The 26,069-nt window shown below is 39.3% G+C and overlaps 1 protein-coding gene across 11 annotated transcripts in view; it reads left to right on the forward strand.

The window, feature by feature from the left end:
• The window catches only part of LOC127418564 (gastrula zinc finger protein XlCGF57.1-like), a 105,486-nt gene that overhangs the window by 43,821 nt on the left and 35,596 nt on the right, over positions 1 to 26,069 (forward strand). For 3 of the 11 annotated variants that reach the window (XM_051659155.1, XM_051659157.1, XM_051659154.1), the window contains exon 3: positions 6,981 to 9,091. The exons of 2 other annotated variants lie outside the window; for them this stretch is intronic. In XM_051659155.1, the coding sequence (XP_051515115.1) occupies positions 6,981 to 8,113 (1,133 nt within the window). In that variant the 3' untranslated portion in view covers positions 8,114 to 9,091. Of the gene's footprint in view, positions 1 to 6,980; positions 9,092 to 10,516; positions 10,568 to 12,612; positions 12,773 to 26,069 lie in introns of those variants that run through there. 6 more of the 11 variants (XM_051659143.1, XM_051659153.1, XM_051659144.1 and 3 more) reach the window with 4 other exon arrangements.

A 26,069-nucleotide genomic window follows, 5' to 3' on the forward strand; every position in this document is an offset into this window, starting at 1 on the left:
GATTTAGGAAACATGCTAAGTTGAAATACTGGCTTCTCCAAAAACAATGCTACAGCCAGTATATTCTACTTTAAAATGTCTGTTCTGGGCCGGAATTTCTGTTTGTGTTTTGGCCTGTGTGATCCCGCCCACTGCCCATTTCCCAATAGTATGTTGACACCCCGGGTTGCCAGATTTGAAACAAGTTAGCGGGCAAACATGCGCTGCAGCCATGGAAGCCAGCAATACATCTAGCTAACATTGACAGAGTTATAAAAAATCCACATGAGCTGGTGTATAATTTGCAAACAATAAAAATATTGCAAGCGTATACGTTAGCTCATCAACTTACAGTGTAAGACTCGTCGCTTGCCATTGTCAGTTTGCTCGTTCCTGTTGCGTGTACTCAACCTGGCAACCCGCAGCCTCAACCGAGTCTGGGGAGGAGGGGGCGGGGGAGACAGGTCTCTCCAATATTTTGAATGTGGACTGCAGTACCTATTTTAATGCTTGATGTCACAATTTGCAAATCAAAAAAAGCAAATCAGGCATGCACATCGCTGGGACTTCTTTAATCTGTTCTTCTCAGGTGTGTTTCTTCAAGCACACGTCTTTGTGTCTAGTGGCATTTCTTATCGACAGTGGCGGGTAAATGTGCGAAATTACCCGCCACTGCGCATGAATACCCTGGCTGTTAGATTATAAATATTGCGGAGGGTGCGGACATGTAGTTCATGGCATCCAACAATTTGATAAGCCTTTTTACAGCTAAACTATTTATTTATTAGAATCTGCAGAATGACTCCTGACAAATACTCTCCACAACACCTCTCAAATAAATTTTTGGATTATGCATAATAACAGGAACATTGATTACAGCAGAGGATTTTGACGTCCGACAAACGGTGCTTTGATGGCAGTAACAGAGGTGCATTAAAGGACTAAATGTAAAGAATTAAAGAGACAAAACGTCTCCGAGAGAAAACCTTGTTAATGTGTAACTCTGCATAAATATAGCTTCCTATATTTATCTATTAATAATTGTAGCATTAAGATAAACTTGTATTATTTATTTTTATACAAAAAGAAAATATATTTTTCATCAGGGAGACAATTTTAAAATCGTTTGTCTCAAGGATCGCAATCTGTGGGGGCCTCAGCGAGTATTGACGCTGACAACCACCTCTGGAGTCGCAAGTTCGAATCCAGGGTGTGCTGAGTGACTCCAGCCAGGTCTCCTAAGCAACCAAATTGGCCCGGTTGCTAGGGAGGGTAGAGTCACATGGGGTAACCTCCTTGTGGTCGCGATTAGTGGTTCTCGCTCTCAATGGGGCGCGTGGTAAGTTGTGCGTGATAAGATGCGCAGATTGATGGTCTCAGAAGCGGAGGCAACTGAGACTTGTCCTCCACCACCCGGATTGAGGTGAGTAACCGCACCACCATGAGGACCTACTAAGTAGTGGGAATTGGGCATTCCAAAATTCGAAATTCGATTTTTTTTTTTTCAGCCCTAGTATTAACATTATTCATATTTGGCGAAGAAAAACACAAGATCCGTTAAGTTGTTTATTAAAAAAAGGTGATACAAAGGCAAAGATGCCACAGTATCTTCTAGTCTATTATATGAGAACTCATGAGATTAAATGCAGAGGCAGAAGAATGCAGCACAATGGAATACATTATAAATATTTTACATTTACATTCATTCATTTGGCAGATGCTTTTATCCAAAGCGACTTACAAAAGAGGAAAACATAAGTGAATCATCTTAAGGAGACAGTGGTATGAAAAGTGCCGTATTACAAAGTTTCACTAGCATCATAATAGTATTCAAAACAGAATAAAGTGCAACAGGAATTTATTTATTTATTTATTTTAATGACTGGTTAAGTCCTCATGGAAAAGATGTGTTTTTAGTCGTTTTTTGAAGACAGAGAGTGAGTCAGCTTCACGGATGGAGTTAAGGTCGTTCCACCAACGTGGTATGATGAAGCTGAAAGCCCGGGAAAGTGTTCTGGTGCCTCTTTGAGTTGGTACAACAAGGCGAAATATGAAGACAATCCACGTCAAGATCAGATCATTTTTAAAGGGTATGCAAGGCAGTGATGCAGCAATATCATTTACATCAGGGGTGCTCATTACATCAATTACAAGAAACTCCTTGGTCGATCTCGATAACCGGTCAAAAGGGAAAGAGAATAGAGTGAGAAAAGACACAAATAACAAAAATATTAAAGATTTACTTTTTATTCCCTTGCTTCTTTAACCACGCGCTGTCTGACTGACAGGCAGCTTTATGTGTGTGTGTGCTTTACATGCGCGCGTGCTTTGTGAGAGCTCATGTTAATGCAGATATGCACCTAAAATTCAGCCAAAAATGCCCGTCTTGGTGAGGTGTTAATGTAAATACAGTCAGTAATGTCTAAAGTGAACGTTAACAGTGGGACAAAAAAGTGGATTTGTATCAAAATGTCAGACTTGAAGTATAAATGTAACCTAATAGACCTGCCGCTGATAAGTGTCGTTAATATTAATCAATAACTATAAGAAAATAAACCACTCGCTGCTCTTGGCTGGATACATTTAGTAGCTTTAAAAAGTATTAATGTACTATAATCAAACAGTGATGACCAGTAGCTAGTAGTTTTAAGTTACATTTAATTTCATTCTGAATGTTTACTTGAATACTTGATTTTTTTTAAAGCTGTTAAAAAAATACTGTTTTCTTAAACTGAATTTTTGTTGTTGTCCTATTGTTTTTAATTTGTTTCTATTTATTGCTTTTTATTTATTTGTTTCTTTGTTCTTATTTGATTACAGGCTGTTGACTTGTCTCGAATAATTCTTAGAGAACTTGAAACAATGCTTACATAATTAAAAAAATAAGTATTATTTGTTGTGGGATCAAATAGGTATAGACAATCGTCATATTTCACTACTGATTACATATCAATTATGTATGGTTGATCTTGCTATAATAACATTATGAAAAAGTAGATCTCATTCCATAGAAGTGTGATTCTCCCGATTTACATGTTAAGAGAACCTGTATGAGAAAAAAATGTTTTCGTTTTAAAGACATTTGATGCAAATGAAGTACACGTCCTCACAGCTGGTCCATGATTTCTTCCTTGAGTTACATCAGCATTATATATCAGTAGTCAAAACAGCTTTCTGTGCTTTAGCAGCACCAGTTGCGCTGGTTTTGGTGACCGCAGTGGCTCCTGACACGGGATTCAAAGCTCATATTTTATTGGCTGGTGCATTTTATCAACTGGCTAAGAAATAAAAAAATCAACACAGTCACTTTGTTAGCACAATAATGTTCACTCCAGGTGTGAATGGCTTCATATGAATCCACTGTTTCAATTCAAAATTTTAATCGCAGCACAAATTCAAACTGAGCTTAAAACCATGACCGTGCCTAGAGACTGCATTGGAAAGATGTACAGTACAAAAGGAGTTACATTTTGGTTTGTTCTCACCCAAAACTGATTAGATCACTTCAGAAGAATTTAAAGATTAAACAATGTGTTATGGATTACGTTTAAGCTGCCTTTATGTGCTTTTTGGAGCTTTAAAATTTTAATCCCCATTCACTTGTATTGTATTGTAGAGCGGAACACAAATGGAAAAAAGATAAACTTCAGGTGTCTTATGAAATCCTAAGGGACTTGCTGTCTAACTTTCAGAAAGCAGTCAAGGTTGCAAAGACAGGATACTTATCATCATCATCATCATCATCGTCATTAATCCCTCTGCAATTGTCTATCCTGAGATGTCATCTGCAATCTGAAAGTTTTCTGAACACCAACTCTATACATGAAATATTTCAGTCTGGTTTGAGAGCACTTCTTAGTATGGAATCTGCCCTACTAAGTGTTTTAAAAAACATCTTAATTACTGTTGATTCTGGTGATTCTGTGACTCGTTCTTCTAGGTCAGTTCTTGTCCTCTGCAGTCAATTTTTCTAGTGGTGTGCCTCAAGGGTCCATTCTTGCCCCCATTTTATTTTCCTTATATATGCTCCCTATTGCATCTATTTTAAAAAAATATGGTGTGTCCTTGCACTGCTATGCTGATGACACCCAAATGTATCTACCATTGAAGCATAAAAACGTCTTAACCTTTGCTGGCTTGCCTAAAGGACATAAAATCTTGGCTGTCCTTGAATTTTTTTGTTTTATTATTTTTTTATATATTTTTTGCTCCCCAATTTGGAATGCCAAATGCGCTCTAAGTCCTCGTGGTGGCGTAGTGACTCGCCTCAATCTGGGTGGTGGAGGACAAATCTCAGTTGCCTCCGTGTCTGAGACCGTCAATCTGCACATCTTATCACGTGGCTTGTTGAGCGCGTTACCGCAGAGACCTAGCGCATGTGGAGGCTTCACCCTATTCTCCGCGGCATCCATGCACAACTCGCCACGTGCCCCACCGAGAGCGAGAACCACATTATAGCAGCCACGAGGAGGTTATCCCATGTGACTCTACCCTCCCTAGCAACCAGGCCAATTTGGTTGCTTAGGAGACCTGGCTGGAGTCACTCAGCACGCCCTGGATTCGAACTCACGACTCCAGGGGTGGTAGACAGCGTCTTTACTTGCTGAGCTACCCAGGCCCCCATGTCTTGAATTTTTAAGATTTAAGTGAGAATGAAACTGAAATTATTATGTTTGGACCACGGATGTGCTGTCCACATAAGCAGGGTATGCAGTGCTTAGGATTCTTGTGCTATGCTCTATCTGTTTTATAGTTCTAACGTTAGGGCGCAGTGTCTGTTTAAAGAAATATATTAAGGGATGACTGCCGTATTTACGTTACATTTGCCTTGTGCGTTCAGGTTAAGATTGTTGTCTTTGGTGGTCAGATTAATTAATTTCTGCTGTCCATTCCAGTGTTTCTCCGATTTAAATACTGTTTTTTATTGATTCGTACATATAACAATGAAAAACAAAACATATATACAGTGAATCAACATTTAACTCCCACTATTACCCCTCCCCAATCACCAACCCCACCCTGACCCTCAATGAACGTCCCTGTGGTCACATATAAATACACACACACACAAAATAATTACATAATCATACACATTTAAAACTATACTTCTTTCTCCACAGCCCCTCCCCGAGAGTCCCCCAAAAACGCCAAATAACTGCCCCATTTCCCATCAAACAAATCCCAGATCTGCAGCCTTCTACAAGACACCTCCTCAAAAGCTGCCACCCTCCCCATCTCCGTGCACTACTCCCGAAACAAGGGTGCTCCAGCCGACTTCCATCCCCTTAAAATAATCTGTCTGCCTAACATAACACTGGTCAGGACCCCATTTTTTATTTGTTTATCTCCTATATTGATGACCGCCCCATCACCTAAAATACAGAGTCTGGGGCAAAATGAAATTTGAGTGCCCAATACTTCACACACAAAACTCTGAACCTTCAACCAAAATTCTTGTATCTTAACACGCCACCAAAAAACATGGGTTGTGTCTCCATCTTCTGATTGGCATCGCCAGCTGGTGGGTGTGTCTTTAAGACCAAGCCTATACAATCTAGAGGGGGTCCAATAGAATCTATGTAAAGTCTTGAATTGCATAAGGCGCACCCTTGCATCTCTAGATACAGACTTAACATTTTTAGAATCTTAGCCCACACTCCATCCTTCAATACCAAGTTTAAATCTTTCATTCCAGTGTTTCTCAACTGTGGGAAGAGTAACGTTGTGAAACTAGTAACTTGCAATCCTTTTGTTGTATGTCAAAACAAGCTCTTCTGGCACCATGGTTCATTGTATGATTTAATGGACATAAACATGCTCTGCTCACTATATGACAATCTTTTATTTGTGCGATATGAGCAATATTACTGTCTTGAATTTCAGACATTTTGGTCATGAAGTTTGCCACTGTGACATTGTTTCCATTGACTGGTGGTTTCTAAGGCAACAATTTTACGCTCTCACGCATCATCATAACAGTTTAATGTGATCTCATGTTATGATAAATGAAACCAAATGACTATTCGACAACAATTTTTTTATTGTTGACATTGTCAATAACGTCGACTAATCGTTTCAGCCCTACAACTGGTCCAAAATGCTGCCACTAGACTCTTGAAGGCCATACGTAATCTTGAACACATTACTCCAATTTTAGTCTAGCTTCATTGGCTGCCGATTCGATATAGAGTTGATTTTAAAAATATTATTATTTGTTTATAAATCTTTAAACAATTTAGTGACACCCTGTCGCTCTGAACTGTTGTCCCTATACAATCCCTCTAGATGTCTTAGATTTGGTGATCAAAGATTGCTTTCTGTTCTTAGATCCAGACTGAAGGAAAGAGGTGACCATGCTTTTGTCATAGCTGGCCCTAAGCTCTGGAACAGTTTGCCTTGGCATATTAGAACTGCCCCTTTGCTGCCTGTTTTTAAATCAGTGCTCAAAACTCATGTATTCTCTTTGGCTTTTAATCAAGCTTAGAGATTTTCTTATGTGGTCTTTTATTGTTTTTCCTTTTTTGTATGTTCTTCCTCTTTCTTTTGTATTTGATGTTGTACAGCACATTGGTCAACCACTGTTGTATTAAATTGTGCTATATAAATAAATTTGACATTGACATTGACAATGCTGGTGGTTACTCGGCTAAAAGAATTAGCCAAAATTTGCATCACTAGTGAAAAATTAGTGGCTGGTAAAATTGGTCTTTCATCTGCCACTGTGGTTGGTGGGCAAAAATGTTAATTTCATACCCTGCTCATGTTGTTCCAAACATGTATGACTTTGAATGTGAACCACAGTAACAGAATTAATCTAAATGACTATAATTCTTGACATATCAGCCAGAATTGATGGTATAAATATAAACCTTTTGCACAGCAAAAATCACAAATATATACTGGAAGTTTGTTGTGTTCTTCCATTAAATTAGGGTTCTGTTTGATGATTTATATTTGTCCCTCTTGAATTGATTTTTGTCAATTTACTGTGTTCATTGTAGAGCTGATGGAAGTGAAAGAAGAAAGTCAAGAGCTGAATGAAGCGGAGGAGAAACATCAGTATCAGAAACAGCATGATTTAATAACTGAAGGGTCTTTAAGTGGCTCAAAAACTAACAAGAATTTCTCACCAGAAACGCATCAAAGAAGAGCAGCCAAAAATACTTTCAATTGCTCTCAATGTGGAAAGAGTTTCACATGTAAAAGCAAGCTTAATATACACATGAGAGTTCATGCTGGAGAGAGACCTTACACGTGCCATCAGTGTGGAAAAGGTTTTGTATATGCTGACCATCTCAAGAATCATCTCCACTGTCACTCTGAAGAAAGACCATTTCAGTGTGATAAGTGTGGTAAAACATTTGTTGTGGATTTTGCCCTGAAAATACATCTGAAAACTCACACAAATGAGAAGCCTTACAAGTGTTCTTCTTGTGGAAAGAGTTTTGTACGACTGTCCTATTTTAAAGAGCACCAAAAAACTCATTTGGGCATGGAGTCTCATATGTGCTTTGAATGTGGGAAGACCTTTATTACAGCCGGCCACCTGAGAGAGCACCAAAGAATTCATACTGGAGAGAAACCATTCAAGTGCTCACACTGTGGAAAGAATTTTACTCTATCAAATAGCCTGAAAAAACACAAGATAATTCATACTGGAGAGAAACCTTACAAGTGCTCACACTGTGGAAAGTGTTTCACTCATTCACAAAACCTGAAAAAACATGAGAGAATTCATACTGGAGAGAAACCATACAAGTGCTCACACTGTGGAAAGAATTTTACTCTATCTGATAGCCTGAAAAAACATGAGAGAATTCATACTGGAGAGAAACCATACACATGCTCACTCTGTGGAAAGTGTTTCACTCATTCACAAAACCTGAAAAAACACGAGAGAATTCATACTGGAGTGAAACCATACAACTGCTCACACTGTGGAAAGAGTTTCACTCAGTCACAAAACCTGAAAAAACATGAGAGAGTCCATACTGGAGAGAAACCATACCACTGCTTACACTGTGAAAAGAGTTTCTGCGCAGCAAGTAATCTACATAGACATGTAAAAAAGAATTGCCCAAGGAGTCACAGTGAGCAAAAGTCAGCTTCAGGTCCAACGATATCAAGTAAATAATTCACATTAAACCCAAAGACCGTGATACCACATGTACATCACCCAAACGTCTATCAGATATGTGTGTTTACATCTGGAAGACGTAAGTATTTTTAAGTTGTTTGCTCATCTGCAAAATGTCTATAAGACGTATGCCAATAAGTATGTCTAGTATGTCAAATAAGACATTCAGCAGATGTCTTGGACACATTTTTTGATTTAGAATGTTTGTAAATCTGATCTTTTTAATATGTTTAGCTGATGTTAATTAGATTGCAATGCTTTCCAGATGAAAAGATCTAAAACAGACATCTCAAGAGACGTACGTGTGCTATCTGGAATGGAATTTCTTCCAATAGAGCAGCATCATTTAAGAGAATAACAAAGGACATTTAAGGAAGGTCTTTGTATTAATTCAGAAATGTTGTTTGTGTGTGTGTGTGTATAGTGGCAAGAAAGAGTATGTGAACCCTTTGGAATTACTTGCTGTTAAGTATAGTTTTGTCTTAAAATCTGGTTTGATCTTCATCTAAGTTACAATAAGCCAGCCAAGATGACTCGAAGGGCACACTCCAGAATGCTCAATGAGGTAAAAAAAGAACCCTAGACTGACCACTAAAGACCATTATACGGAAAACATTAAACAGGCATGGTGTCCATGGCAGGACACCACGAAGGAAGACAAAAACAATGCTGCACGCCTGAAGTTTGACAAAGACCACCTTGACACTCCACAAAACTACTGGGAATCTGTTTTGTGGACAGATGAAACTAAGGTTGAATTGTTTGGGAAGAGAACATAGCACTACGTATTATGTAAAAAGGGCCCCACATGCCGACATGAAAACATCATCCCAATGTTGAAGTATGGTGGAGTGAGCATCATGATTTGGGGCTGCCAAAGGAGGATTGACCAGTTATTAAATTCAAGGGTTTACTTACTTTTTCCACAGTGCTGTGAATGTTTAATAAAGACATGAAAGATTATAATTGTTTGTGTGTTGATAACTTAAGGACACTGTGTTTGTCTATACACTCACCGACCACTTTATTAGGTACACCTGTACACCTACTTTTTCACGCGATTATCTAATCAGCCAATCGTGTGGCAGCAGTGCAGTGCATAAAATCATGCAGATATGGGTCAGGAGCTTCAGCTAATGTTCACATCAACCATCAGAATGGGGAAAAAATTTGATCATTGATTTGGAGCATGGTATGATTGTTGGTGCCAGACGGGCTGGGTATTTCTGTAACTGCTGATCTCCTGGGATTTTCATGCACAACTGTCACTAGAATTTACTCCGAATGGTGCCAAAAACAAAAAACATCCAGTGAGCGGCAGTTCTGTGGATGGAAACGCCTTGTTGATGAGAGAGGTCAACAGAGAATGGCCAGACTGGTTCAAACTGACAAAGTCTACGGTAACTCGGATAACCACTCTGTACAATTGTAGTGAGCAGAATAGCATCTCAAAATGCACAAAATGTCAAACCTTTAGGCAGATGGGCTACAACAGCAGAAGACCACGTCTGGCACATTATTAGGACCATAGTGTTCCAGAAGGATTTTTGAAAAGATGTACTATAATGTAATGAAATATTTATGATTCAATCCTTTTTTTAAAAAAAAAAAAAAAAGAAAAAGAAAGAAAAAAATGGGTATTAAAACACTATTTTTGAATGGTCATCAGTGGTGAAATGCACCTTTTTGTCATCACAGGATGCAGTTCCACCATCTGCCAACAGGGGCAAACGGGGTCCCGCTAACCAGCTAATTGAGTGCAACAGTCAGGTTCAGGAAGTACAAATCCCATACATTTTTTTAAATATATAGCATAATTTATTTTTAACTATAACTTTTTAAGACAGACCAACTGTGAGCTCCAAGGTTGTTAATCGATGGTATATGCTTCTGTTTAAACTATCACTCCAGATTATTTTATCTTCATAAAAAAAAAAAAATATGCTTCCCATGAATCCTGAAGACAAAGATCAGAGAATTGCTGCTTAACAAAGTGCGCTATAAGAGCTCTACAGCGACCGCCCACTCCCATGACACACTGTGACTGACGCATTCCCCGCACCCTCAAACTATTTAAATATGTGTATATATATATGGATAGTTTATGCAAAGCACCAGCCTCCAAAGACAACAATAACAGCAGTTTCAATAACGTCCTTTTGCCATTGTAATGTGTCAACATCAGTCACGTTTATGCTTTTAATTATAATTCATCCGCCTCCTTTCCTTGTTGAACGACCGAACTGAACTAAGATGTGAATTATTATTATTATTACATTTTGCATTACATAGTACTAAAATAGTTTTGACTTGGCAAAACTGAGTTTTTCAGGATGAATCAGTTTGTGATTCACTCCAGTCCAGTAGATGGCTGAAGATCACCGAGAGTTGTTTTTCTAACCGGCATAAAACAAGATGAAAGAAGAGCTGATAATCCGAGAGCCCAGTTCGGTACGAGTTTAATGTCTTTAATTCATTTGATGTATTTATGTTGTATGTGCATCAAGATTGGCATTTTAATGACCGTAAAAGAAGCTTATTATCTCAGCATGTCGCATTGTTTGGTGTTGGATGATTAAAAACATTCAGTTTCAGGAAAAACAGAAATCTGAGAAAATCCATTTATTTTCTGATATAAGAGCTCTTTAAATACAGCGGCTGATTGTTAATTAATTCAGTGTAGCTGATAATATTTTTGTAAGTATATAGTTATAATGTACAGTCGAAATCAGAAGTTTACATGCACCTTAGTCAAATACATTTAAACTCAGTTTTCCACAATTCCTGATAAACATTCCCTGTTTTAGATCAGTTAGGATCACGTCTTTATTTTAAGAATGTGAAATGTCAGAAAAATTGTAGAGAGAATTATTTAATTTAGCTTTTATTTCTTTCATCACATTCCCAGTGGGTCAGAAGTTTACATACACTTTGTTAGTATTTGGTAGCATTGCCTTTAAATTGTTTAACTTGGGTCAAACGTTTTGGGTATCCTTCCACAAGCTTCTCACAATAAGTTGCTGGAATTTTGGCCCATTCCTCCAGACAGAACTGGTGTAACTGAGTCAGGTTTGTAGGCCTCCTTGCTCGCACACGCTTTTTCAGTTCTGCCCACAAATTTTCTATCGGATTGAGGTCAGGGCTTTGTGATGGCCACTCCAGTTCCTTGACTTTGTTGTCCTTAAGCCATTTTGCCACAACTTTGGTGGTGTGCTTGGGGTCATTGTCCATTTGGAAGACCCGTTTGTGACCGAGCTTTAACTTCCTGGCTATTTTGAGATATTGCTTCAATATATCCACATAATTTTCCTTCCTCATGATGCCATCTATTTTGTGAAGTGCACCAGTCCCTCCTGCAGCAAAGCACCCCAACAACATGATGCTGCCACCCCCATGCTTCACAGTTGGGATGGTGTTCTTCGGCTTGCAAGCCTCACCCTTTTTCCTCTAAACATAACGATGGTCATTCTGGCCAAACAGTTCAATTTTTGTTTCATCAGACCAGAGGATATTTCTCCAAACAGTAAGATCTTTGTCCCCATATGCACTTGCAAACTGTAGTCTGGCTTTTTTATGGAGGTTCTGGAGCAGTGGTTTCTTCCATGCTGAGCAGTCTTTCAGGTTATGTCAATATAAGTCTCGTTTTACTGTGGATATAGATACTTGTCTATCTGTTTCCTCCAGCATCTTCACAATGTCCTTTGCTGTTGTTCTGGGATTGATTTGCACTTTTCACACCAAACTACCTTCATCTCTAGGAGACACAATGCGTCTCCTTCCTAAGCGGTACGATGGCTGTGTGGTCCCATGGTGTTTATACTTGCGCACTATTGTTTGTACAGATGAATGTGGTACCATCAGGCATTTGGAAATTGTTCCCAACGATGAACCAGACTTGTGGAGGTCCACCATTTTTTTTCAGCGGTCTTGGCTGATTTCTTTTGATTTTCCCATGATGTCAAGCAAAGAGGCACTGAGTTTGAAGGTAGGCCGTAAAATACATCCACAGGTACACCTCCTATCAAAAGATAATTGGTTAATTGTCTATAGGCTTGACTTAATTTTTTGGAATTTTCCAAGCTGCTTAAAGGCAGTTAACTTGGTGTATATAAACTTCTGACCCACTGGAATTGTGATATAGTCAATTAAAAGTGAAACAATCTGTCTGTAAACAATTGTTGGAAAAATTACTCGTGTCATGCACAAAGTCGATGTCCTAAACAACTTTCCAAAACTATAGTTTGCGAATATGAAATCTGTGGAGTGGTTACAAAAAGAGTTTAAATGACTTCAATCTGTGTATGTAAACTTCGGACTTCAACTTTATGATAATATTCCTGCTGTCAGGAAAATTAAAGCAACACAAAGCACACGTTTATACCATCTCAAAAACAGTTATGTCGTTTAACTGATCTGCTCTTGTGTATAATCATATAATAATCTTTTAGAGTTTGATGAATATCAGTCCATTATAATGATGATGTTTTTGTGTTCAGATGTTCATCATGAGAGAGCAGGTGGATGTGATTCACACTGGAGAACAGCAGATGCTGCAGACACCAGTGAAGATTGAAGTGAAGCAGGAGGAGATAAAAGAAGAAAACACAACAGAAGAACAACAGAGTGATGAAGATGATGATGGTTTTATTCCTGCAGGTATTTTTCTTCCTTTAATGTTGTTTTACATTTTCATGAAAATAGATCAGTCATGTCAGAATCTGTTAACAGAAGGTTTTATCAACCAAAAGTCACACCTAAAAAGTTTCCCACAGCTTTTATTGTTTTAGAAGTGCTCAGTATGAGCAGTATTATTTTTTTTTTAATTTTCTTTTTTTTTAATTTATTTAAAATTTCTAAGGTCATGACAATTCTTCAGGAGTAGTGACTCTGATTTAGGGATTTCTGCTTAAAGTCTTAATTGTATTATTTTTAAGATAATGTCTTTAAATGGTCATGAAACACTAAACTTTCTAAGATGTTAGCACATACATATGTGTTGCACATTATAGCAGACAAAGTTAGCATCCATTATTTGTAATTTTAGAAGGAAAGTGGTTAATTTAGGGATTTTATGTGCTATTTTCATCTTCTGGGTTTAAAATCAACATCTAGTCAACGTCAAAGGATGTGGTGTTTTCACACACTATTAGGGATGGGCAGATCGGTCCTAAAGTATCGATACTGATCGGAAAAATATCGATTCTAACATTTTGTTTTTAAACTAGGGATATTATTATTTGGTTACTGTGAACATGAACAATAATCATAAGTTTCAAAGTGAAGTAAAGGATTAGGCCATATTAGCAAATACTCTGCAGGATGGGAACCATTTCTTCTTCTGCTCATCTTAACATACATAAATGCTGAAAGACACAAGCAGACAAGCGCTTGCACCGTCACAAGACTCGTTCAAACAAGAGGGATCAGTGTCTTGTAGAGGTAATGGTAGAAAATCAGAGAAACAGCTTCTGGAGTAAATTCACATTAAATAACAACATATCTAAAGGTGACATTTCTTATAATGAGTTTGTGTGTAATTGTTGTTAATAAGTAATTAAAAAATAGTTAACCATGGTTTTACTACAGTAATATTGTAGTAGTGATCATGGTTAATTGTGTGGTAACTATGGGTAAACTAAATCCTATGCTTAAACTATAGTTACTGTAGTGAAAACATGGCTAATTTTTGTAAGGGTAAACAAAACAGAAGATTAATAATTTTCTGTTTAGGCTAACAAATGTAAAAAAAAAAAAATGAATTATGACTGAAAATAATATTTCAAATTACCCAATTTATCCCAAGAAATCAAATAAAAAAATAAAAAAGCAATTTAATAGAGGTATTGGTATCGGTATCGACAATATTGGACTTAAAATGATTGGTGTCAGATCAAAAAGAAAATAAGTGGTATCGCCCATCTCTACACACTATAGTGTGTCATCAGTAGATGTGTTTGACTTGAACTGCATCTCGATTTACCGATTGGTGAGATTTGCCGGTTGCAGTTGGGGGAGGAGTTGGAAATAGAGCTGTCAAGCCGGACACTTTGCGCTTCCCGTTGCGTGCTATGCTACATCAGTCACTGCAGGTTGTGTAATGTTTGCTTTCTTTGTTACAGATGAAGTGGAATTCATATAGAAAGAGGTTTAAATTTCACACATAAACCCCAGAAATACTATTAATTTGAAAACGTTATGTGCTGCTTAATACAGTGCCTACTTTGTGTACAAGAAGGAAATACAATAAAAACCTATATCATTTTAATAGCAGTGTGGAGTGGGACGTGGTTGTGTGTCTGTCACTGGGGAAAGAGGAAGCGTTAAGGGCCATCACCTGGTGATTGTTAACATTAAACACCTGTGTATCATTTCAGTGATGATGGAGACAGGCTTTAAAAGGCCACCGGAGCGACAGACAGACAGAGAGAGACCAGCGATGCTGTGTGTGTGCTGTAAAGCCAATACTTTGTTGTGAAGCTGAAAAGCATTGAATTAAAAGTTGACTCACGTGGACTGTGAAACCGGCTCCTGTGTCCTAGAAACGCTAGAAATTGGGACAAATGGCTAGAACCCCTATTATTTGCAGTCAGGGAGGTTTCGCAAGCCTCCACAGGGTTTTCCCCCTTCGAGCACCTGTATGGACGTCGGCCCCGCGGGGTGCTTGATGTCATATGGGAGGCGTGGGAGGAGGGACCTTCCCAAAGCAAAAATTAAATTAAATATGTCCTTGATCTTCGATCAAAGATACACACACTGGGTCAGTTGTCACAGCAAAATTTGCTCCAAGCTCAAGAGACACAAAGCCAACTCTATAATAGGGGTGCCCAGCTGTGGGAATTTGCACCGGGAGACAAAGTACTTGTATTACTCCCCACATCGAGCTCAAAATTACTCGGCAAGTGGCAAGGGCCCTTTGAGGTTACATGGCGAGTATGGGATCTCGATTATGAGGTTGAACGAACGGATAGAGGCGGAGCACGTCAAATTTACCACCTCGACCTCCTTAAATTATGGAGAGAGGCGGTCCCCGTGTCCATGGCGACGGTAGCTCCGGAGAGGGTGGAGCTCAGTCTGGAGGTGAAGTTCAAAGCCGATCCATTGCAATTGCAAAGGGAATTTGCAGACGTGTTCTCTCCTCTTCCCGGTTGTACTAACCTCATACAACACCATATCGAGACCCCACCAGGAGTGGTAGTACGTAGTCAGCCATACCGCTTTCCCGAACATAATTAGAATTAGAGGCAATGCTCAAGATGGGGGTAATACAAGAATCACACAGCGATTGGGCCAGCCCGGTTGTTCTTGTACCTAAGAGTGGCGGGTCAGTCCGGTTCTGTGTAGATAACTTGAAAGTCAACGCGGTGTCTAAATTTGACGCATATCCAATTGACAAACTGCTCGATCGTTGGGTGCGGCTCAATTTTATTCAACACTGGATTTTACAAAGGGATATTGGCAGATTCCCTTAACTCCATTATCCCTAGAGAAAACGGCATTTTCCACAACGTTCGGATTACACCAATTCGTCACTCATCCGTTCGGTTTGTTCAGGGCTCCTGCCACGTTCCAGCGACTCATGGATAAGATTCACCGACCCCACGCTGCATACACAGCTGCCTGTTTAGATGACATCATCAAATACAGTAACAACTGGCAGAGGCATATGCAGCATCTGAGAGCTGTCCTGAGGTCGCTGAGGTGGGCGGGGCTCACAGCAAATCCGAAAAAGTGCGCAATTGGACAGGTGGAAGTACGGTATCTGGGCTTCCACTTGGGTCATGGGCAGGTATGGCCTCAAATTGATAAAACTGCAGCAATAGCAGCCTGCCCACGTCCCAAGACCAAAAAGGAGGTGAGACAGTTTATGGGGCTGGCTGGCTACTACTGAAGGTTTGTGCCTAGTTTCTCTGATGTCACCAGCCCCATGACTGATCTCACTAAAAAGAGGGGCCAGATCTGGTCCAGTGGATGGAGGCGTGCCAACAGCTTTTACGAGAGTGAAATCTGCACTCTGTGGCAGACCGCTTTTACATGCTCCTAACTTCTCTCTCCCCTTCATTTTGCAGACAGATGCATCAGAGTGGGGGTTGGGGGCCGTGCTCTCGCAGGAGGTGGAGGGGGGTGAAGCGGCCCATGCTGAACATTAGTCGCAAGCTCTCTTTGAGGGAGACTAAGTACAGCACGATTGAGGAAGAGTACCTTGCCAGCAAGTGGGCAGTCCTAATTACCTGCTGGGGCAGGCCTTCATCCTCTGCTCGGATAACGCCCCGCTTCAGTGGCTCCACCACATGAAGGATGCCAACGCACGGATCACTCGTTGGTACCTGGCACTTCATCCCTTCAAATTTAAGGTGGTCCACAGACCGGGGCCGCAGATGGTTGTGGCTGATTTCCTCTCCAGGATTGGGGGGGGGGTGGGGTATGTGGAGCAGGACATGGTCATGTGTCTGTCACTGGGGAGAGATGAAGCGGTAAGGGCCATCACCTGGTGATTGTTAACATTAAACACCTGTCTCGTTTCAGTGACGATGGAGACAGGCTCTAAAAGGCTGCCGGAGTGACAGACAGACAGAGACCAGTGACTCTGTGTGTGTGCTGTAAAGTCAATACTTTGTTGTGAAGCTGAAAAGCCAATATTTTGTTGTGAAGCTGAAAAGCATTGAATTAAAAGTTCACTCATGTGGACTGTGAAACTGGCTGCCGTGTCCTTCCTACTCGAACCCCTCTACAAGCAATAAAGAACTTTTTCTTGATTTCTTCATTTTGACTTGATTTTTATGAATGATTGTTGTCATCGGAGAGATCTGATCAATTACATATAAGCTTTGTCATCACCGGAGCTTGTGCATCCGCCAGATGATTCCTTTCTAAATGTTTTTGCGGTACTTTGATGGCATACGTCACAAGTAGGATGAAATTTAAATATCTAAATGACCTTCACTGAATTTCAGGAAAAAATACCTCAGAATTTTTATTACGTTTAATTCAGTAAAAAAATCACTGTAAAAATCCTATTTTTATTCAGTGTTTTTGTCTTGTTTTCCATTTGAAAACATCTAAAAATCCTTAAAACAAGATACATTTACCTGAGGAGCAACATGTAAGATATTTAGGCATGCTTTCAGAGAACATATCTTGCATATACTCTCTTGGGCAAAAACATGGGCCAAGCCCAAAATGGCAAAACATTTAACTTAAACAAATCATTTGTCAGGAAATTAGCAAGAATTAAATGCACTCCTGGTGCACTTCTGTGCCACCATGTGATGTTTGGGGAAAAGCTGGAAACAGGGACATTCACTTATAAAGTCTTCTTGTATGCAAAGGAAAAATCATTATAATGATTAAAATGTTTGATATAAAATGCAAACTAACACATATCTGGGTGTACAACATTTTTCAAAAATATCTTCTGGGATGTTTTTTTTTTTTCTTCTTAAAAGATTAGTCATACCTGATTCAGCCCATCAAAGGCCTGATAACAAGCTCATAAATGGAACCAGGAGTGATAGAGCAGGGAGAGGTTTACAATATTCAGTGTTGTGAGTCCCAAGGTAAAGGAGTGCTGCTCCAAAAAAAGCAAAATATCATGCAGAGGTTGCTGTCAGAAACCGCACAGCTGGTCTGCATTAGGCAAACTGTAGCTATTCTGAAGTTTACAAGACCTTAAAGGCTAACCGGGAAACATTTTTTAACTACTCATCAACCGTTTGAAGTCATCAATACTGAGTGAAATAACATTGACTCTTCTTTCTGTGAAAAGCTGTCCACAAGTTTACCCACAAGGCTTAAACATTTAAAGAAATCAAAGGGAAAAACTATCCCATACTAAGTTACTTTATCTATTTGTTAAATTCTTGCTAATTTACTGACCAGTGATTTGTGGTTAAGACCATTAAAAGCTTAATGTTTTGCCATTTTGGGCATGGCCCATTTGTTTTTTGCCCAGGAGTGTATGTATTTTCTCAGGCACTCATTTAGTCTAAATTGATGCACAATTTACATAATTTCAGTAGTACACCCAAATTACGATATCCAAATCATACTGATGTTCATGTGTTGTACTTGCTATAATTTACTTCCATGTTGTTTCTTCATCAAATAGCAATGTCAAATGTAAATCAAGTCCAAACAACAGCGCCACCTTGAGTAAGAAATAGCATGTATAATATGTATGTGTACACGCATATGAGATACTGATAATTCACCATTGTTGCACAGAAATATAGTACTTGATTGTATGAATATAGTACTAATTTCTCTCGTAATAGACAAATAAATAGATATCCTGTGGTAGTAAACATTTATAGAAATGAAATAATTAAAAAAATAAAATTTATGTAAGTGTCCCCCCCACTCGATACCTAGGTTCCGACGATGTCTTTTGATTCACTAAAAAGAAGAGATGCACCAATGTATCAGCCAAACATTGGTATCAATCGATAAAGCAATTATATACGCTATCTAGTGGTTGACCGATATATTGCCGAGGTCAATAAATCGGTATTCTTTTATTTTTTTATATTAAATTTTTTTTATTGATTCAAATATTTGACAAAGAAAAACAAAACAAATCTACATTGAATAAACATTTAACTCCCTCTGTTACCCCTCCCCAATAACCAACCCCACTCCAACCCACAACGAACATCCACGTGGTAACACATAAGTACACACAAAAAGTAATAATAATAATAAAACAATAATCATACACATCTAAAATTATGCCTCTCCACAGCCCCTCCACGAGAGTCCCACAAAAACTCCAAATAACGGCCCCATTTCCCATCAAATGAATCCCAGATCCCCAGACTTCTATATGAAACCTCCTTGAAAACAGCCACCCTCCCCATCTCCGCGCACCACTCTCTTAATTAGGGCACTCCAGATGTCATAATCACTTCCATCCCCTTAAAACATTCTGTCTGCATGTCATCACACTGGTCAGAACCCAAGTTTTTATGTGTTTATCCCCTATTTTGATGACTGCCCCATCGCCTAAAATACAGAGTCTGGTTCAAAATGAAACCCAAGTGCCCAACATGTCACACATAAAACTCTGAACCTTCAACCAAAATTCTTGGATCTCATCACACCCAAAAAAAACATGGGTTGTGTCTCCATCTTCTGATTGGCATCGCCAGCAGGTGGGTGTGTCCTTAAGACCAAGCCTATACAATCTAGAGGGGGTCCAATAGAATCTATGTAAAATCTTGAATTGCATAAGGCGCACCTTGCATCTCTAGATACAGACGTGACGTTTTTTAAGAATCTTAGCCCACACCCCCTCCTCCAATACCAAGTTTAAATTTTCTCCCATAATCTCTTGAGAGAAGTTAAAGCTCCATCCCCCTGACTCTGAATTAGCAAGGAGTAATACACTGATGCCTCATGACCTTTTCCAAAAGCAGTAATAACCACCCCCAGAGTATCTGCCGCTTTAGGGGGTGGATGCTACTCCCAAAATTAGTACAGAGCAGATGGCGCAGCTGTAAATACCTAAAGAACTGAGATCTGGGGATCCCAAAATGTTGAACCAAATTTTCAAAGGATGTCAATACTCCGCTCTCATATAGGTCACCGAGTGTAGTAACCCCCCTCACAATCCACTCTGACCAGCATAAAGGGGACTTATTAATACATAACTTTGGGTTCATCCTCATGCTCAAGGCAACATTTAAATAAATGTCCGAATTAAATACTCTGGACAATTTTGTCCATACCGATCACAAATGCGAGATAACGGGGTGTAACTTAACTTCTCCGATTAGTTTGATAGAAAGGCTTTGCAATGGTTAAATAGGGGCAAGAACTTCCTGTTCAATACAAAACCAGGGAGGGACTCTCTCAGGTGGAAACAACCAATGAGCCAAATGTCTGAGACCGAATGCATAATAATAAACCAAAATCTTGGGTAGGCCTAGCCCACCTTTGTCAATCGGCCTATGTAACTTGTTGAAATGTAGTCTGGGATGTTTATCATTCCAAATAAAGGACTTTGCTATACTATCAAATTGCTTGAAAGAAGAGAGAGGGACATCTACAGGGAGTGATTGTAGCAGGTAGTTGAATTTTGGAATACAGTTCATTTTAATAACATTAACCTTCCCAATCATAGATAAATATTAATGAAGCCCACCTGCCCACATCACTTGAAAACCTTTTTATTAAGGGGTCAAAATTAACTCTAGCTAAATCACACAAATTTGCTGGGAATAAAATGCCCAAATACTTAATGCCCTGTTTGGGCCACTTGAAGACGCCCGGCTGAAAAGCCGTTGCTGGGCAGTACGCTGTCAGAGCCAAAGCTTCGGATTTAGACCAATTGACTCTGTATCTTAAGAACTTAGAAAAGGAATTAATAATTCTGTGGAGGCAAGGCATAGATCTAGTGGGGTCGGAGATGAATAATAAAATATCATCTGTGTAGAGCAAAGGTGTCAAAAAAAATCTGTGTTATGCGCCATACCTCCCACCACCACCCCTGGAAAATCATCTTTCCAGGGCAAGACAGAACAATAATAGGGAAAGAGTAAATAATACCTATCCAGAGTAAAATAATCTGAAATTAATCAATTTGTTTGTACCGCCACTACATGGTGTCTATAAAGTAACTTAATCCACCCAATAAAGTATTCCCAAACCCATATATTTCCAAAATCTTAAAAAGATAATCCCATTCTACCATATCAAACACCATTTTCTGCTTCCAGTGAGATGGCAGCTTTGGAGTCTGATCATTCCCCACTGACCACTTGATATTGATGAAACACCTAATGTTATCAGAAGAGCTACGGCCCCGAATAAACCTCACCTGATTAATATGTATAAGAGATGTCATAACTTTACTTAATCGGTTAGCCAGAATTTTTGACAATATTTTTACGTCTAGCTGGATCAGGGAAATTGGATGGTAACTCTTACACTCGCTTGTCCTTTTTAAGAATCAGACTGATCTGGGGTTTGTGTCATGGTTGGCAGAAGCTTTCCATTCTTTAATGATTCCGTATAAACTTCTAAAAAAAGTGGAGCCAGTTCTGTAGCATAAGATCTAAAAAATTAGACGGCAAAGCAATCTGGCCCCAGAGCCTTGCCTCTAGGCAAGGCCTTAATTACTTCATCAAGCTCCTCCAAGGTTATCTCAGATTCAAGATAATTTTTTTGCTCAGTCATCAGTTTAGGGAGTTCTAAAGGTTCCACAACATTTCTAATATCTTCATCAGTAGACGAAGACGTGGAACTATAGAGATCAAGATAGAATTCTTTAAAAGCATTATTAATATCAGTGACCATGGTAAAAACTCTCTCTGCTTTATATATCTAGCCAAAAGCTTCCCTGCTTTGTCCCCCGACTCAAAGTATGACTGTCTTGCCCTGAATAGCCAAAACTCCACCTTCCGCAACAAAATAGTATTATATCTGCATTTCAATAGGGTCAATTCTCTGAGGCCATCAGACGACATTTGGCGGTTCAGCTCTGCCACGGCACTTTTAATATTCCCTTCCAACTCCACGAGTTCTCGTGCTTTGGATTTTTTGATGAATGAGGCATAATGTATAATCCGACCCCTAAGAACCTCCTTAAGTGCCTCCCAAGCCACACCCACAGAGGATATTGAGGACCAGTTGGTCTCCATATAAACATTAATTTCAGCCTTTAACATTTGTTAAATCAGGATTTTGCTAAAGGGATACATTAAAGCGCCAACTAAATGATTTCTTTTTTCCATATGTGGCAACACCTCTAAACTCACCAGGGCGTGATCTGAGAAACAGATGAAATGAGGGACTTAGATATAAAAAAAAAATCTGTTCTTGAATAAATCTTATGTACTGATGAAAAAATGTATAGTCCCTTCCAGATGGGTTCAAAAGTCTCCAAATATCGGTAAGACCGATATTTTTACATATACTGTGAAGCGTCAATGTTGCTCTAGGGGGCTTGCACAATTTTGCTTCACTATAAACAAATACTGAGTCCATCAAAAGATCAAAGTCTCCTCCCAATATTATATCATGAGGGGTGCCAGCGCCTTGCAACATCCCTTCAAGATCTATAAAAAAGCCCTGATCATCAGTGTTAGGTGCGTAAATATTAGTCAAAATCAATCTTTGCCTCTGAATTTCTGCTCAAACAATAATGACTCTTCCTAATTTATCTTTAATCTGTTTGAGACATTTGAATTGTAGATGACTTCCTCAGTCCATTGATTTTATGAAGGACATCGCTTGTTGTGGGCATGTAAATATTTTGCAGCCATCCTTAGTATCTATTCTCAATTTGGCCAGGAACTAAAGTTTAAAAGCGACCCTTCGTTGATGCAAAAGTTCCTTGAAGGAGTGTTATTCCACAAAACAAACTCCAGCCGCTAGGCGTAACCAAAACCAAAAGAAACAAAATGGCGCCCAGCCTCCTCAGACAGTCAAGTGTATGCCCAGCGAGTCAATCCACTCGGGGGCCACATGAAAATCACCAAATGGCTTACTCACCCCATTGACTTTATGAAGGACATTGCTTGCTGTGGGCATGTAAATATTTTGCGGCCATCCTTTGTATCTATTCTCAAATTGGCCGGGAACATCAGTGCAAAAGAGATCTTCCGTTGATGTAAGAGTTTCTTGCATTCCTTGAATTGATCACGTTTCTCTCTTGTCAAATTCGCAAAGTCTAGGAACAAGAAAATGCTGTGATTCTTCCAAGAAAGCCTTCCTTTGCTCCTGGCCTCGCGCAATACGAGATCTTTATCGGATGATCTCAGAAATTTGGCCAGAATTGATCGGGGCCTGTCTCCCTCCACAGATCTCCGAGGCGGAACTCTGCGAGCTCACTTGATTTCCAGCTTATTGCCTGTTATGTCGAGCAGACTCGGAAAGAGTTCATCCAGAAATTCCACCATATTCTGACCCTCTGCTCGCTCAGGAATTCCAACAATTCAGACGTTGTTTCAGCGGTTACGATTCTCAAGGTCATCCAACTTTTCCCAAATGCGTTCCAAGTCCGCCTTGATCGCTAGCGGTTTAGCAGCTAATTCCCTCTCCGATGACTCCAGATAATCGATCCATGCGCAGAGCTCGCCATTCACACATTCATGGTGCTACGTGACTCTCCAATAAAGAATCACCTGCTTGCATGTGAAGGAGTCGTCTGAGAAATGTAAACGACCAGTCTTAGTTTGTTTTAGTTTTAACATGCCATGTTAATACAGAAATAGACCGGTGTGCAACACAATCTGATTTAAATGATCCCACATTTTTGAGGTGTGACAGACATGTATGAGCTCACAGGTCTCTGTTTTCATGAGTGCGCTAGGTACTGCGCTACGTGCAAATAACGTGTGCTGCATCTTATCTAATTTTCATGAGAGTGCTAATTCTAAGCGCAATTTTCGTATATGCGCACAAACTGTGGGTGTATTATATGTTAATAAAGTGCCGCAAAGCCCAATTTGCTATTTTCCTGAGAAATAGGTCATTGCCCCACATTTCAGAATCACGTCTCTTTTCAGCACAAAGACTCAATTTAGTTCCTACATTTGCAATTTGGAGATTCCACCAGCAGGTGTTATTACAGTTCATGTCCAAACTCTGAAAATATGTTGGAACATCAAATTATGTCCCTGATAATCACTGCTGTAGCCATTTTATGAAACAATTATGAGATTTGTGTTAAACTATCTAGAGGTCATGGTTTAATTTTCAATTCTTATTATGTTTATATTTACAATTGTATTTATGATCTAATTTATATTGGTATTTTTTCACCTGTTGTCGTAGAGTGATTTTTTAGTCACTGCAAAAGAAGCCGGTGGAAGAAGTTGAGAGGGTAAAATGTGGTTTAGTGCATTTTTCTTTTTTAACCACTTCGTTATTTTGATTTGAGTTTCAATAAATGAATTTATTATTTTATTTTGTTTTTGCAAAATCGACTCATAGAATTGAAGTGCATGCTAAAACCAAACAAAAAACAATCACTCAAACCACAGCCTAACTAGCGCTCTTGAAGTATTCCCCATAATGTTGAAGATTTTGAATCTTTCAATCTCCCTCCTCAACAGTTCAGTGTAACTTTTAACCATCTTTACTAATGATAAAAAAATCTAATATCAATACAACTTCTATCATATACCGTTTGCAAATATGCAAATATCTTGTTTAAACAGATGTAATTCACAAACCTCACAAAACGTACACAAATCCAGCATTTTTGATCAGTTCATGACAGTCCATCCAGGTAAACCGGGCCGTGAAACTGAAAGCTGTCAGGAGACTGCTGCTTGCTGGATCCGTCCAAAATCTCTTCAAAGCTTCACGTGTGCTTTATGTAAATGTCATATTCACTGTGCACTGTATGTACAATTGCTTTGATTTTGTCTTTTTTGGGAAAATACAATTGCTAATGCACACATCATGCTTGGTTGCTAGACTACTGTGTGCAATTTTTTCCTTCTTATAAATTAGTAATTTCTTCGAATCCAGGGTGTGCTAAGTGACTCCAGCCATGTCTCCTAACCAACCAAATTGGCCCGGTTGTTGGGGAGGGTTGGGTCACATGGGGTAACCTCCTCATGGTCACGATTAGTGGTTCTCGCTCTCAATGGGGCGCATGGTAAGTTGTGCGTGGATCACGGAGAACAGCATGAGCCTCCACATGCGGAGTTTCCGCGGTGTCATTCACAACGAGCCACGTGTTAAGATGTGCGGATTGACAGTCTCAAAGGTGGAGGCAACTGAGAATTGTCCTCCGCCACCCAACTAAGTAGTGGGAATTGGGCATTCCAAATTGGGGAGAAAAGGGATAAAAAAAATGCCTTTCCACAAATGCCAACATAATCCTCAATCCTATCTAAGAGAATGTCGTGATCTGTGGTGTCGAAGGCAGCACTAAGATCTAAAAGCACTAGAAGAGAGATGCAGCCATGGTCCGATGATAAGAGCAAGTCAGTTGTAACTGATAAGAGCAGCCTCTGTATTATGATGGGGCCTAAATCCTGACTGCCTAAATTCTTCACAGATACAATTGCTCTGTAAACAAAAGACCAGAAGTGGAAGGACACTACCTTATTTTAGAAATAAATGGGATATTTGAGATTGGTCTGTAATTAGCCAACTCTCCAGGATCAAGCTGTGGTTTCTTGATTAAGCTGTTTAATAACTGCCAGTTTGAAAGAGAGGATCTGAGATTACAGGGAACACCTCTTTCAGTATCTTGGTTGGTATTGGATCTAGCATACATGTTTTTGGTTCTGATGCTTTTACAAGTTTTGTTAGCTCTTCTTTACCTATAATAGGGAAGGACTGAAGTTGCGTGTAGGGAATACTATGGGACACTGTCTTCTGAGGTTTTGTTGCAGGCAGTTGCATAATACCAATTTTCTTTCTGATAGTCTCAATTTTATTTGGAAAGAAATTTATATAGTCATTACTACTGTACTGCCAGGGAATTCTTGGATCAGTTGAAGCTTTGTTCCTGGTCAATTTAGCCACGGTACTGAACAAACACTTACCATTGATGTAGTTATCTTCTACGAGTTTGCTAAAATATTCAGACCTGGCAGCTTTTAGAGCCTGTCTGTAGTTTGAGACATTATCTTTCCATGCACCACGAAACACAGCTAATTTTGTACTTTTCCTTTTGTGCTCCATTTTCCTGGCTGATCTCTTAAGAGTGTGAGCTTTTCTCTTTAACTTTCTTTAACTAATGGGAGACGACACTATCTGGAGTGCTAGAGAAGACTGCATCCATATTTTCTGTGACTACATCAAGTTCTTCTGAACTTTTTGGCATAATTAGTATTTGAGACAGGTCAGGAATATTATTAGTGAAGTAGTGGTCGAACGAATAGTTCTACCCGAATAATAACATGTTATGTATTGAGTGAATTTATCTATAAAAGATACGAGGTAATGATCTGAGATAGCAGTGCTCTGTGGCAGAATTTTCATATTATCGACA

This window comes from Myxocyprinus asiaticus, chromosome 28 (genome assembly GCF_019703515.2).
Source record: "Myxocyprinus asiaticus isolate MX2 ecotype Aquarium Trade chromosome 28, UBuf_Myxa_2, whole genome shotgun sequence".
Lineage (NCBI taxonomy): Eukaryota > Metazoa > Chordata > Actinopteri > Cypriniformes > Catostomidae > Myxocyprinus > Myxocyprinus asiaticus.